Source organism: Prenolepis imparis, unplaced genomic scaffold, assembly GCF_030444845.1.
Source record: "Prenolepis imparis isolate NDT839.2.m4 unplaced genomic scaffold, iyPreImpa1.0 SCAF_7, whole genome shotgun sequence".
Classification (NCBI taxonomy): Eukaryota; Metazoa; Arthropoda; class Insecta; order Hymenoptera; family Formicidae; genus Prenolepis; species Prenolepis imparis.
This window is the reverse complement of record NW_028141165.1, coordinates 9,507,689-9,523,632: the sequence shown is the minus strand read 5'-3', so window position 1 is coordinate 9,523,632 and position 15,944 is coordinate 9,507,689. Positions and strand designations below refer to the sequence as shown.

Sequence of the window (15,944 nt, the reverse complement as noted above, 5' to 3'; positions counted from 1 at the left end):
ATATCGCGGATAACTTTATTCTTCTCACGCTTTAATCTCTCGCTTTCTCTCTCTTTTTTTTTCTTTTTATGTCCTTTTCTGTCTTCCCCTCTGGCTTTTTATCTCCCTCCACTTTTCCTTTCCAACGCCTCTTTTCAAACCCCACCTGTGCATATGTGTGGAAGAAACAGAATTACAGCATCCTCCCGCGTACATCTCGCGCTGGTAATAATCCTGGACCGCACGTTTCGTCCTCCCCACCAGCTGATCAGATAAATCCTATAAATGCTCTTGGTTGCGCGCAGACGAAGAAGTCACCTCTCGCGACGCTCTCTTGAGTGAAGCATGTGTTCGTTTTGAAATGTTTTTTTTTTAATTTTCTTCCTCGGTAATTAGCACAGCGAAAAATCATGGTAAGTGCATCACGAATCGTGTATATACAAAAGTGACATGAGAGAAAATAAACGCGGACAATGATGACGAAGATAAGCGGTGAACTTAAAAGGCTTGTGAGTCCTTTTTCCGTCGAAAAGTGAGATAAGTGAACTTGTGGAGAATTATTCACTCGTGATCTGAGGTTGAGAAATTAAACTCTGTACAAATCTTCATTGATCTTTTTACGTCGATGTCGATGTTATGAGGGTTTTATGTTTTTATGTAAAAAATTATAACGCAGCAATTAGTGATAAATGAAAATCTGAAAATTAAAATTAAAATTAAAAGACAGTAAAAGAGATGACAACTTTGTTGCAAAAAATAATGAAAACTATCGATTTTTACAAAAAAATATTGCAATTATATAAGTTTAAAGATAAATTATATAACAATAATAATTTCTCCACGTGTGTTTATCAGATATATATTATTTGCATCATTAATTTTTTTTATAAAATTTGTAGATTTTTGTTTAAATATATAGTAAAAATTAAATATAAATTTTCTTCAATATATAATAACTAAATTACAAATTAAAAAATTTTTTCAACATAAAGTAAAATTATATTACATATCCTTGCTTGTTGAAATTTAATTTAAAAAATTTTGTCTCAGAAATACCACTTTTAAAAATTCGTTTAATATTTATAAGAAAAAATTTTATAAAAACTGCCGCTTATTGCGTAAATTTTTATGAGACATGCATTTTAGGGGCGTTTTAGCGATTTCGTTGTCGCGACAACGCAAAGAATTCGCAGTAGAAAGTATCGAGCGCAGCGGATGCAACGGTGGCAGTGCATCGGCGATAATTTATTTTGTATACACTCTCGCAACAATGTCGAGCGAGTATTATCACGCTTTTTATTTTTATCTCTTAAAGTTTGCACTTTCTTTTTTTGCAAAATACAGTTTTTCTCAGTAAACTTTTGATATTTACACGTAAATCTACGTGCACATTCTTCTCGTGGGATTTAATGGCGAGAACGAGAACAACTTAACTTTTCCAGTACTTGTAAATGTCAAGAGTTATATCATCCATCTATAAATTTAAAATCTTTCTCATATAACATATTTTCTCAAAATTGTCTTATTATGCCAAAAAATCACCCTTATTAAAAAATATATTTATATATTGATATATTTATATATTTATATATTTATATATTATGGCTAACGAAATTGTTGTCATGTATAAGTGAAAGAGGAAAGCAGTAATCAGACTAACAATTAGATTTTAGAAATTGAGGCAAATGTTAAATTAAATCACAAAATATTATTTATATTTTTCCGTGAATTATAATTTTGTTAAATTTGCCAAAAATTTTTCAGAAATTTTGAAAATTTAAATATTTAACAATCCTTCTTAAATCTTTCTCATGTTAAATTAATAAATTAACAAATTGTTTATAAAAATTTAATTAATAGATATTTTAGAAAGATTTTTTTTAGTGTTTTGTAACTATTTTATAATTATTTGTTCTGTAAATATATTTTACAATTTAGATTGTATGTTTTAAAATGTAATAACATACTCAATTATGTAGTAAATCGCATATCAAATTTACTAAATGTATGAGTATACGTACATTTTATAGAATAAATTTTAAAGAACACTTTGCAAACTAATCATCAACTTTATCAACTTGTTCGCATTTGATTCTATAGAAATAAGATTTTTGTCTATCTTTTTTTCTTTGTCGCACAAATGTTAAAAGCATTCTATGAAAACGCGTTTGAAATCAATCTCTTTTTTTGTAAAATATATTTCATAATGCTAACTGTTCATAAATTAATTTCAAAGCAATTTTGCATCAAGGCACAATATCACAATTGGAAAAGATTACTTATTAGCAATTTATGTAATCGTCATATTTCTACGAATTCTCCTATCGAATTAATGAAATGTCTATTCTTGCTCAATACTTGAATTCTATTAATGTTTGAATTAAAATGGGAATGCTCCCTACAACACATAATAAAGTTACGTTTTCGACTAGTAAAGGTCAATCGCATAATTTTTCTCATTAAAAAATTACACATCAAACTATTTAGCTCATGTGCCATTAGAAGTTTCTAGCATCTCATGGCGTAATATAACGCCGCGCCTTCTCTGCTCGGCTTCAGATGAAACAAGCTACGATATAAGTCTCTCAATGATTCGCGGTTTTAACGTGTCGTATGCAAATTAGACAGATTTGAAATTACAAACAATAATCTTTTGACGATATTGAGATTTTTATATTTAATTTCAATTATCACTTCTCTTATTTATTTTCTCTATACCCTATTAAAGTATGATATTAATACCATATCATAATGCTAATACTCATTTATTATTTTATGCATTTACAAAAATATATAATTAAAAAATTCATATAAAAAATATCCGTTATTGAAATTAAAATCTGATTAGAAATAAAGATTCTGTGATATTTTTCCACATATTATAAATAAATTTCAATTATTTTTATGTTAACATGCGTAGCATAATTTCTTACGAAAGAGAAATGAAATTATTAGCTAATTAACATCTTTACGATATAATCCTTCAATTAATTACAACTTGGATATTTAACTAGTAATTATTGAGTAGTAGCAAAATTTTCATTCAATAGAAGTTTTGCATCGATAGATAATCAAGATTCTCACCTAAATCAATTGTGTGAAGATTAAAGATAAGCACGTAATTAGAATTTGCGTAATATTTGTATAATTAATTAATGTCGTCACTTAGTGTATAATTTTTTTTTATGGTATTACAATATAAAACATATTTCGTAATGTAAAAATTATTACAATTGCTAATGTTACATTATTTTTATAAAATATGGTTTTCCGAAATAATGGCATAAAAATAATCTGTAACAAATTTGACGACAAAGTAATATTACGATCATATAATATTTACATATATAGAAACTACAAACAATACAAATGAGGCATAAATATGCAATAATAATTTTTTATGTCATCGGCACAATTCTATATGCTATGCAAAAATATGTACGCTTATGCTCGCGACACTCATCAGCATTTAATGCACGGGATAATGCATATTCTCTCAATCGTTAACTGCATAACTTGCGAGAACCTTACGTGGAAAACTTTCACTTTACGAAAAATACAACGTATGATACTTTTTGTTCACGCCATAGTAGTTATATAAATGTATATCATCAATTTCTTATCATAAATGTAATTAAGACTGAAAATGTATTTTGCTTTAACAAAATATTAAATAAATTTTAAGATAATAATATATTAAAAAATAATAATACTAAAAACTTATAAATGATTAAAATTAAAAATTATGAAATATGATATATGTATATCAAAACAAAGTAATTTATCGCGCAAATAATTAAAAATTATAGTGTATAAATTATGACACTTTTTTGTTATGATATCTATCAAATATAAAATATAAAAATATAAGATATATATAAAATAAAATATAGGATTAATTAATTATTTAATGCTATTTGATTAGTACTTAATTGTTCGATTTGCAATATAAACGTAGAACTTTCGCTGATCTATCTACTGCTGAACATTCATTCAGGCTGAATGTCAATGATGTGCGTCATTAACGATCCGTAAAAATGTCGTAATGAAGTATAGATGTGCAAGGCGTGTTACGCAAACAAATCACACGGGCCACGGATTCTCAGTGAGTTTTTTCTAAATCTCTAGATTAGTGCTCCTCGACAGATGATGAATCGTTCAGTTAATGATTCGTCTTATCCTAGAAGTTCTTTGTATTAAAAGGATTAAACTCGGTGTCTATTCATTCTTGTCTGTTCAAACGTCATGTTTGCCGCCACAAAACAATTTGTATTCAATCTTTTAGGACTAATATATCTTATATAACAGAAATTGGTCTCATTTTGCACATCTATCTTTCTCTTCTCTTTTATAAAATTAAAATTATTTTCTTTTATAAAAGTAAAATTAAAATTATTTTTAATCTTTTTTTATGTATATTATAATGATGTCAATTCTCTCTTACTCATTGTCAGTAAAGGCATCTAAATGTTATAATAAGATTTACAATTAATATTTATTTTGCATATAAAATTCAACAATTTTTATTATAATATTAATATAATATTATTTTATTTATGCAATATTTATCATAACATTACTGATATTAGAAAATAATAATAATCGATAATCTTACGTAATTGTTGAGGGAGTCAATTTATTTAAACTGTTTATCCGTAAACACAAATTGACGATTTAATTATATATATATGAATTAATTAAATTATTGTACCTAATATGTGATCACATAACAATTTCAAAATTAATTATTCTAATGCACAGCTAAATTTACAGTTTTATTATATCGTTAATTAATTGTCTCTCTCGATAGTGTCAAGTAGCATTTTAACATAGAAATGCCAAAATTATAGATTGCCAAATACGGATGAGAGAACTTTCGATGTCAGTGGAACATTTCTCGCTTCGGCGATCAAAACAAACGCGATTATATAATGCTTCGCCGCATAAAATAGCCTAAAATGAATGCGCATATCATTTAAACACGCATTTTGCAAGTGTCCTTGATAATTCTCCAGTGTATCAATCGAAAAAGAAGCTTCGTCACTTTACGGTTGTCAAAAAAAATTAGCTAATAAAATTCATAACATTGTCATTAACGGGAGTCATTAAAATAATCTGCTGTTAAATTAACTGTTATTACTATTGAAAAAGCTGAATCTTTTTCGAAATTGCTGCGACCTTAAAAGAATCTATAAGTTTATTTAAATGAGATTTTAAAAATTCCTAAAAATTTTTAATATTCACAGACTGACGTTTTTATTTGCTTTATGATATAAAAATGCTGCATCTCCCCCTTCTCTCTCTCTCTCTCTTTCTTTCTCTTTTTTTGTAAAAGAATAAGAGAAGCATAATCGATGCTTTTTAATATTTTCAATGTTTAAGAAATAACGTGTGTGTGTTCTCCAAGAAAAAAAAGTGCTTCCCAAGATTGCGAAATTTTATCGTCAATTGTAATCGCATGTTTTATTGTGACTCTTTTAGCGCTAATTTTTTAAATACATAATTCTTTTATCACTAATAAAATACTCGTCCAAATAAAAAGACTATAAACTATTGTGCAAGCATTTGGCAGGAAGACGGTCGGAAAAGCCAGGCAAAGGTCAATAGCGACTATTCGCAGACGTGCCATGTAGACATGCACACTGCAGCAAGCAACTTTCAATTTCTCGCTTTCTGCTACTGTTGGTTGTTCACTTAACTTAATGTTCAGTTTAATGCCTTTAGCTATATATCTATATAATTATATACATCAAAAAGTAATACCAGTATCTTGCGGAACACGAACAGCTTATGTTCTTTGAAATATTTTACTGATTTTTTCTTATTATAACAAATTAAATTTAAAAAGCCCTTACGAATATAATGCAATATTAAAAGTACAATTCAGATGATATAATGTTTAACTATATATTTTGATTTTTAATTAAAGAAGATATTTAAACTCGCTATCAAAATTCGCTTGTAAAAATATAATATTCGTAATTAAAATACACGGCCCTTTCTCTTACGAAAGAAATGCAAAATAATGTTGCGCGATATAGAAAGCGATACAAGATATCTTAGATCCCATCAATAAGAAGCGCAATTCGATTGCTATCTATCAAAACTCGTTTGCCGACAGGATTCAAATACAAGATTGAAAGATTCTCACGGTGCGACTAACATATGACTCACAGTCGCATGTATCAATATAACACCGACACAAAGCCTCGGTCATTTACATTTGTCAGGCATCATCTCCATCTCCATCCCGCATTCGTGTCGATCAATCGAATCGCATCTCAGCCAGCTAACCAGCCAACGATGCCGCCCGTCGTGGTATTTCGTATTATGCAATGGTGTACCGCTGCGGGGCCAAATTGGTCAGTAAATTTCAAGATGAGCCTCCCGTCCTTTCGTAATAATGATAAATACCTGGTTGTCCTTTTTCTTCTCCCACCTGCACCCGTGTTTTTCTCCCCGCGACGAGACAGGACCGATCTTGCCGAGGTCAACCACATTGGCTCTCGTTTGCGTAATACAATTATAACGTGGCGGGGACATGAACTTCTACCTTTCGGCAACGGTATTCGTCGTGATGAATTCTTTTTAATTATGCACGCCAGTCTGCATCCTATTCTACATCCTAGTTCATAAAATAAATCTCGCCACCGCGTCCTTACTTACTGTCATGTAGATCATTAATTAAGAGATAATACTTCGAACAATTTGAGATACAGGAGTAGCATCAGCATTGTTTCAGCATGGAAAAGTAATCAATAAATTCAGACATGCTTGAAAAATGACAAAACTTTTTTTAAAATAATGCAGATTTTATCATATCGATATGATAGATGATATTTCAAGCTTGTATTTAATTTCAATTGAATTTTAATTTAAATTTTTTTTATAGAGACGGTGGGATATTTTATATATAGTAGCTCTTAATTTAAATCTCTTTTATCTGATATCAAATTCGGAGTTTTTACTGCAATGCTATCGAAGGATGCAGCAATAATAATTGTTTATATATCGCCTAATGCAAAGGAGAAAGTGACACTTTTTATGACATGTCTGCAGCGAACGAACATGTCACTACCAAGTTCTTATTATGTAATACACGATCAACTGAACGTATCGTGAAATGTCGTGGGGTAGAAAAGCTAAGACATGAGTTTTTTGCTCGCATATACAACTCAGCTAAGAGGAAAGAACCTCTGTCATGTTAAACAGCGAAAACGCCATGTATAACATGACTGAGACTTTTGTCAGCTGTTGACAATTGCTCTTTAGTCTTTCTCATGTCAATGGTGTTATTCTTCAGAGACGTGACTCTGTAGGTAGAAAGTACTATGAGTCACAGATAAAAAAGGCGCTAGCAATTTTCGCTATAGAAATTTCTTTATTTTTTTTTTGTTTGTTTGAAGATGATTGTATCATAATACATAATAACGCACTGATGACAGCTGGTCCAAGATATCATTTGTTGCTGCATTACAATTAAATGATAGAATCTGAAACTGCGAGGTGTGTTGATAATTAAAAAGCAAGCACCGCAGTTTAATAAAATATTAATAAAATTCTTTGCACATTTGTGGAGCTAGATTAAGTTGGATAAATGTCGATTACATTTAATATAGAGAGAGACCTCACAATTTTTCTAAACTCAAAAAGTAATATAATAATTAGTAACATAATAGAATAATAATTTTAAGAAGTATAGAAATTTACACATATTCTTTAAACTATATATATATTTTATAATATTACACAATAAAGTTTATTTATTTTTTACTTTAAAGAATATTTTACTTTGGTACAATACATCATTTAGGGTGACTTTTACTCTCGGAGAATGTGACATAATCAATAGAGATTACGCTAATCAACAAAAGCATTTATCATTGAGATAATTGGAAAGTGCAAAGATCTTAGCCGCATACTTTATTAGTGAACGAAGATGTAATCTGTGGTGATGCTCTCGCGCGTGCGAGCGTTATGCAAGAAACTATATTTACACCTTATACGGTTGACCCGGTCGCACGCTTACCCATTAAAACCCGCGCGAGCCCCACACCAATTAAGACTGTTTCGCTAAGAACATCCGCTGTGTTAAGCCGAACCAGACAAATTGCTTTCTCCACGGTTGACGTTCACCGAGTACGGCGTGGTTCGGACACGTCTGATGTGAGTGTCGCAAATTATGGCATCTGCTTTTTTTTCTGACAAGGATGCATTGCGTGGAGGATCGCGTATTACGAAATGCTTCCCGAACCGCACATTGCTCCGTATGTACGTCTCGTTGCAAAATAAAAATATATATGATATATCGCATTAAAATATGTACTTGTACAATCTACTTCTGCTAAAATATAAAATATTATAAAAATATCACTTAACAATAAATATAATAAATTCTTATTTAAAATGAAAGAACAAATTAAAATCTCAAAATCACATTTATATGCATATTTACATAACATATTTTTGCTTGTTTTCTGTAAGATATTGTGCAACAATATATTATAAAAAATATAATCTGTTAATTTTCTCAAACTATTTTATTACGCACTATACACACACATTTCTTACGTTATTTTCATAATTAATATCATGATAAATGAACACTAATAATACAATTTTGTAAACCATTTGCTATAAAACGGCCATGTAACGAGATGGTCGTTAACTTTGTTTAATCCTTCTTAGCAGCGCACTTTTAACCATTAATATTCAATCAATGAGTAACATAGTTATTAATAAGAAATATAAGTTTGATAATCCGCTATTACAAAACATGAAATATAACTGACTAGATGTTAAAACCAACACTTTTTATTGCCGTACATTTTTCGTATGTGAATATTATTCGTGATATTAAATTCTTGATAATATCTTAATGTCGTTTCTTTTTAACTATTAACAACTTTTTCTGATCCTTGACATTTATTTTTAATAGGAAAGATTATGAGGTTGAGCAAATCTGATACACGTATTCTTAAAAATTAGAATCCAAGGATCAAGAATAGAATTATCCCTGAAAATTATAAATGTAATTAAGTTATATTTTTTGACGAGGTTTCAATGACTCATACAAATTTTATAAGTTTTACATTTCAATTTTGTAGAAATTAATTTATATAATAATTATTTTATATGATAATTTATATATAATTTATAGTATATATTATTTATATAGTAAGCCTTTATATTTAACAACATATTTTATTATCTACTTTATGTAGTATTATATTAATGATATTTTAATACAAACTCTATATAAAATCATATAGAAAGTTTCCTAGATCTTGACATCTTCAATTATAATAATAAAATTTGCTTTCACTAAAACAGTGTTTGCAACGTTTTCCAGGGGACCCCTTTATTTATACGCACGTGCAATTTTCTCGAGAAGATCTGTACAAAGAAATTTTACACCTTCGGCGATTATCTCGCGATTTTTGCTGAAGACTTTGTTGGCTCTCTTCCGCGTGTCCGTTAAGGACAATCGTGTGATTAGAAATTTCAACGCTCGATTATGTTACGCAAGAAGCATTTTGCACCTTACACGATCCATCCGTTGATCCAATGAGAAAAAGGCTATCGAGGTCCATCTCACTTATCGACCAGCATCTTTTGCGATCTCTCGTTTTCTCCAAATATAAATGAAGCATCTAAGGATACTTCATGAGAATAATCGATTGTTTATTTAATTTGCATGAATCTTTAGTGTCTTCGCGCAATACTGACAATGAGTAAACAGGATACCACACACTATCAGGTGTTAGTAATTATTATATGCTCTGATAATTACCCTATTTATTAATGCAGCGAAATAACCATTTGCGATACACTAACATACTCGTATTTACAAGATTTCGAAATTAACTTTTTTACATTCTACTGCATTTTAAATTTAAATGATCCTTCAACAAGCATCTTGAGAAAGAACAATTTTCTCTTTCTTTGAGTCTTTTGAACATTCTACAGTTGCAAGAATATGATGATTACTTATGTGTTGTCACCAGTAAATGATTTGCAAATAAATCCCGTCATAAATTCCATCAAAGACAACTTCTGGCATTCGACAAGGGAGGATTATGCTGTGAAAATCATGGTACCATTTTTCTCACGAAATAGTATGTTGTTTCGCAGTTGCAAGAAACCTTGCAAAGAAGTTATTCATATAAATCCCTTTACATTTACATAATTATAATCCGCATAATATTTTTAAAAATGTGAATAAATTTACGTTGACGTTAATAAATAATTATCATTATTATATTTAATTATTTTAAAACGAGTAATCAAATTACGAATTTATTAGAAACAAATATAAATTTTTATTAGTTTATTTGCTCATTAACCTAAAGTATAATATCATTGTGTTATAGTAAATGGCATTGTTTGCAAATTTTCGAACGTTAATTAAAAACGAAAAAATGATTCTATGTATTTTACTCAAAGCTTTCATGATCATCACTGAATAGTACACGATATATATATAAATTATATAGATAGTATAGATTATATATAGATTGTATATCTCGCGGCTGACATACGTTATGTAAGACTATCGTGAGTGAGGCGTGAGATTATCCCACGTAGATGATCTTTAATGTAATGTATTACAATTGTATACGTATGACTCAACTGATTATTACGAAAAAAATTATTTTATTATTTTAATCGATGCTATTGGCATATCTCTCTTCTTAAAATAATATTTATCCAGAAAATTTCAATGCAAGAAATTTTTTTGATAGTGTCTATTGTTATAATATTAAATATTGATTAAACATAATGCCTAATAGAAAAGATATAATAAAAGAAAAAAATTTAGAAGCACAGAATATCTGATACTCTAATATTATTCGGAATTGATGGATTATAATGAAAATTATGTTACAGTGGAAGCAGCTTTGGGTGGCTCTTCTTATATGCGTGCTCTCTACGTGTCATGCAAATGCAGATGCAAATCATGAGAGAAGCAAACGTGCGATAGAGAATAACCAGAATATATACCAAAATTTTCTGCCATCCATGTAAGTGCGATTAAATATTTTGAAACTTGAATACCTTAATAATGCTATTAGTATAATTCTATTTATACATAAATATTTTGATTCCCAATTAATTGAATTGAATAATAATAAATAATAATTTTTTATTGCATATATATTTGTAAACTAATAATTACATTGACAGAGAAACACAAAGGGGCATAGGGAATCAGCTATCCACATTCACGGGATATACTTATACAACCCCGAAGACAGAATCGGAGGGATATATTTATAGAACGCCGGATATTACACTATCGACTACAACTTCAACAAAAAAACCAGATGGATATATTTATCCAATCCCGAGTATTAAAATATCGACTACAACGTCAACAAAAAAGCCAGACAGATATACAACCTCAGGTATTAAAATATCGACTACAACATCAAAGCCGGAAGAATATACTTATAAAATTCCGGATGTTAAAATATCAACTACGACGTCAACAAGAAAGCCGGATGGATATATTTATCCAATCCCAAGTAATAAAATATCGACTACAACGTTAACAAATAAACCAGACAGATATACTCCAAGTATTAAAATATCGACTACAACATCAAAGCCGGAAGAATATACTTATAAAATTCCGGATGTTAAAATATCAACTACGACGTCAACAAGAAAGCCGGATGGATATATTTATCCAATCCCAAGTAATAAAATATCGACTGCAACGTTAACAAAAAAACCAGACAGATATACAACTCCAAGTATTAAAATATCGACTACAACATCAAAGCCGGAAGAATATACTTATAAAATTCCGGATGTTAAAATATCAACTACGACGTCAACAAGAAAGCCGGATGGATATATTTATCCAATCCCAAGTAATAAAATATCGACTGCAACGTTAACAAAAAAACCAGACAGATATACAACTCCAAGTATTAAAATATCGACTACAACATCAAAGCCGGAAGAATATACTTATAAAATTCCGAATGTTAAAATATCAACTACGACGTCAACAAGAAAGCCGGATGGATATATTTATCCAATCCCAAGTAATAAAATATCGACTGCAACGTTAACAAAAAAACCAGACAAATATACAACTCCAAGTATTAAAATATCGACTATCGCGTCAACAGCAAAACCGGACGGATATACTTATATAACTCCGGATATTAGAAAATCAACTACGACATCAACAAGAAAGCCAGATGGATATATTTACAAAATTCCGAAAGTTACATTATCAACACCAGCACCTCCAACTAGACCACCTTATGTACCACCGTCATTACCATCTGTAACCCAACAACCTTATACTCGACCACCGCCACCATCAACCAGGCCACCTTATGTACCACCAGCACCATCTGTAATTCAACCATCCTATACTCGACCACCACTACCTCCAACTAGACCATCCTATGTACCACCATCACCACCACCCTTACCTCCAACTAGACCACCCTACGTACCACCATCACGACCACCTTCACCTGCAACTAGACCATCCTATATACCACCATCACCACCTCCAACCAGACCTCCTTATGTACCACCATCACCATCTCCAACTAGACCACCTTATGTACCACCAGCACCATCTGTAATTCAACCATCCTATACTCGACCACCACTACCTCCAACTAGACCACCCTATGTACCACCATCACCACCACCCTTACCTCCAACTAGACCACCCTACGTACCACCATCACAACCACCTTCACCTGCAACTAGACCATCCTATATACCACCATCACCACCTCCAACCAGACCTCCTTATGTACCACCATCACCATCTCCAACTAGACCACCTTATGTACCACCACCACCACCATCTCCAACTAGACCACCTTATGTACCACCATCACCACCATCTGTAATTCAACCAGTCTATACTCGACCACCGCCACCACCTTCAACTAGACCACCCTATATACCACCAGCACCACCACCTTCAACTCCAACTAGACCACCTTATGTACCACCACCACCATCTGTAATTCAACCAGCCTATACTCGACCACCACTACCACCACTTCCTACTAGACCATCTTATCTACCACCACCACCACCACCACCATTACTTCCAACTAGACCACCCTATGTACCACCATCACCATCTCCGACTAGACCACCCTATGTACCACCGTCACCACCATCTGTAACTCAACAACCTTATACTCGACCACCGCCACCACCACCATCACCTCCAACTAGACCACCCTATGTACCATCATCACCATCTCCGACTAGACCACCCTATGTACCACCGTCACCACCATCTGTAACTCAACAACCTTATACTCGACCACCGCCACCACCACCACCACCTCCAACTAGACCACCCTATGTACCATCATCACCATCTCCGACTAGACCACCCTATGTACCACCGTCACCACCATCTGTAACTCAACAACCTTATACTCGACCACCGCCACCACCATCTGTAACTCAACAACCTTATACTCGACCACCGCCACCACCACCACTACCTCCAACTAGACCACCCTATGTACCACCATCACCACCACCCTCGCCTCCACTCAGACCTTCTTATGTACCACCATCATTTCCAACGAGACCACCTTTTCTACCACCAGCAGCACCATCTGTAACTAGACCAACCTATACACGACCTCCGCCACCACCAGCATCTTCAACTAGATCACCTTATGTACCACCATCAGCACCATCTGTAACTAGACCAACCTATACACGACCTCCGCCACCACCACTATCTTCAACTAGATCACCTTATTATTTGCCACCAGAACAAAGTAATCAATCATCTTCAATTATAACATTACCAACTTTCCGACCACATATAATAACTCAGCCGACCACTCGAGTACCTATAGTCACAACGCGATCGACTACCCAGCCATCTATAATTACAACTCGATTGACCTCTCGACCACTTATAATTACAACCCGGCCGACTACTCGAGCTCCTATAATTACAACACGACCAACCATTCGACCACCCATAGTCACAACACAATCGACTACCCAACGACCCGTCATCACAACTAGATATACGTCGGTTACACAGCCGCCTATCTACCTTCCACCAAGCGTTACTACTCCAACTCCTGTCACACGAATTATAACTCCAACTACTTCGACTACCAGGTATAGTTTATTAATAAATATTTAATCAATAATCTCCACACCGAGCATTATTTATCTGTTGTCTACATTCACTACCAGGTTTACATCTACCACCACTACTACAACCACCTCTACGTACAAGCCAACGACTCTGCCTCCTCAGGAACGAACGTATCTTCCACCACCGCAGCCGACAATCATCCCGGTGACAGTTACACCGCCACCGTATCCTTCGGTCAATTACGAAACTACAATCAGAACGCCACCCCCGAAGCCACCTAATGGAACGATTGCTCCACCGCCGACTTTGCCGCCACCCACCCCGCCTAGACCTTTCATAGGTTACGAATATTTACCACCCGAGGGACCGGCCTTTGAAACCCGCAAACGATAAGAACTGGTAACGTGTGTGATTTGACATAATCAGTGAAATGTGTGAAACTTAAATAATATTAATATTAATAAACAAGAATTATTTGATGGTCGATGGTAGCGCTTTAAATAAAATTTTTGTAAAAATATTTGCATGCACGTTTTCTGTCTTAATATAAAATGTATTTTTTGATATTAATATAAACAAAAAAAATCAGAATATATAAGATTTAATATATGAATAGTTTAAATCAAAAGAATTCTTTTAAAGCAAAAAAAAAATTATTAAAAAATAATAAATATAGATATGACTAATGGGTAAACATACATTTTTAATGCATTATAATTTCTAAACACAATTTTTTAATGAGAAGTTGATATATCTAAAATTCAATAAAAACAAAATGCTATTCTTGTGTGTGTATTTAAAATAAATTAGAAAACACATGCAGAAAATGCATCGCGGTGATATATTACAATATACATATCATACATCGATATGCAACGCAATTAATACATTAGCTATCGAAGCATCGAATAGTGTAGTACTTTAAGGAAAATAAACTTACATTACTTCATATATATATAATACTTAATATTTTATAATATGTAACGCGAATATATAATAATGGGGATAACGCCATTGTTTTAGGATTCAAGTTTCAGTTCCTTTTGTCAAAATATCAAGGCATTGTTTAATATTCAAATTATTATATAATTAAGATGTTTTACATAATACATAAAATACATAATAATAGAAACTAAAAAAATAAAATTTTAGAGATGTTTTTTAGGTAGACAATACAGATAAAAAATAAACTTGTCGTTATTTTGTCGAAAAACTTAATTTATCATACATATTTATAAATAATTAAAGGCCTTATATTTTTTCGTCGCGCCAAAAAAATGCATTGATAAGATTGGTTCTGGTCTCTTTTGAAATTTCCGAAGATGAAATACAATATGTAAAACAATTTAAATGCAAATATGCATTAGAATTCTTAAATGTATATACATTATCAATACATCTTAATTACAGTGTTTTAGTTTTTATCTTTTTTAGTATAATTTTATATTAATAGTATAAAAATCTTATGCATCTAAAGTTTATATATAGATATAAATCCAAGAAATTGTATACATACTACATATATCATATATGTATATCGCATTTATCTTGAATGTTATAATAATCAAATCTGTATTTCTTTTCTGTATTTAGCAAACCGCGAAATAACCTGACGAAATCTATAGTTCATAGACGAGACAAGAATTCTAATCCAAAGATCGAGGTTGATCGAGTTAATTTTAATGTAGATCTGTAAAAAATGCATAATAAAAAATAAATTTTGAGACTACAGATACTTGCTAATAAAATATTTTCCAATCTAAGTTTATGTTAGATTCTCTCTCTCTTTCACGAAAATATAAAATGCATACAAATTTATGTTTAACGCTGAGAAATCTTT

General features: G+C 31.7%; 1 protein-coding gene across 1 annotated transcript; it reads left to right on the top strand.

Annotated features, from left to right (window-relative positions):
- Window positions 1-302: 302 nt before the first annotated feature.
- LOC145938615 (uncharacterized) lies at window positions 303-15,835 on the top strand. The gene is made up of 5 exons (XM_083042373.1): window positions 303-392; window positions 10,870-11,003; window positions 11,167-14,124; window positions 14,203-14,503; window positions 15,698-15,835. Exons 1-4 carry the CDS (start codon window positions 390-392, stop codon window positions 14,495-14,497), a joined length of 3,390 nt encoding a protein of 1,129 aa, XP_082898499.1. The 5' UTR covers window positions 303-389; the 3' UTR covers window positions 14,498-14,503; window positions 15,698-15,835.
- The last annotated feature ends 109 nt before the right edge of the window (window positions 15,836-15,944 follow it).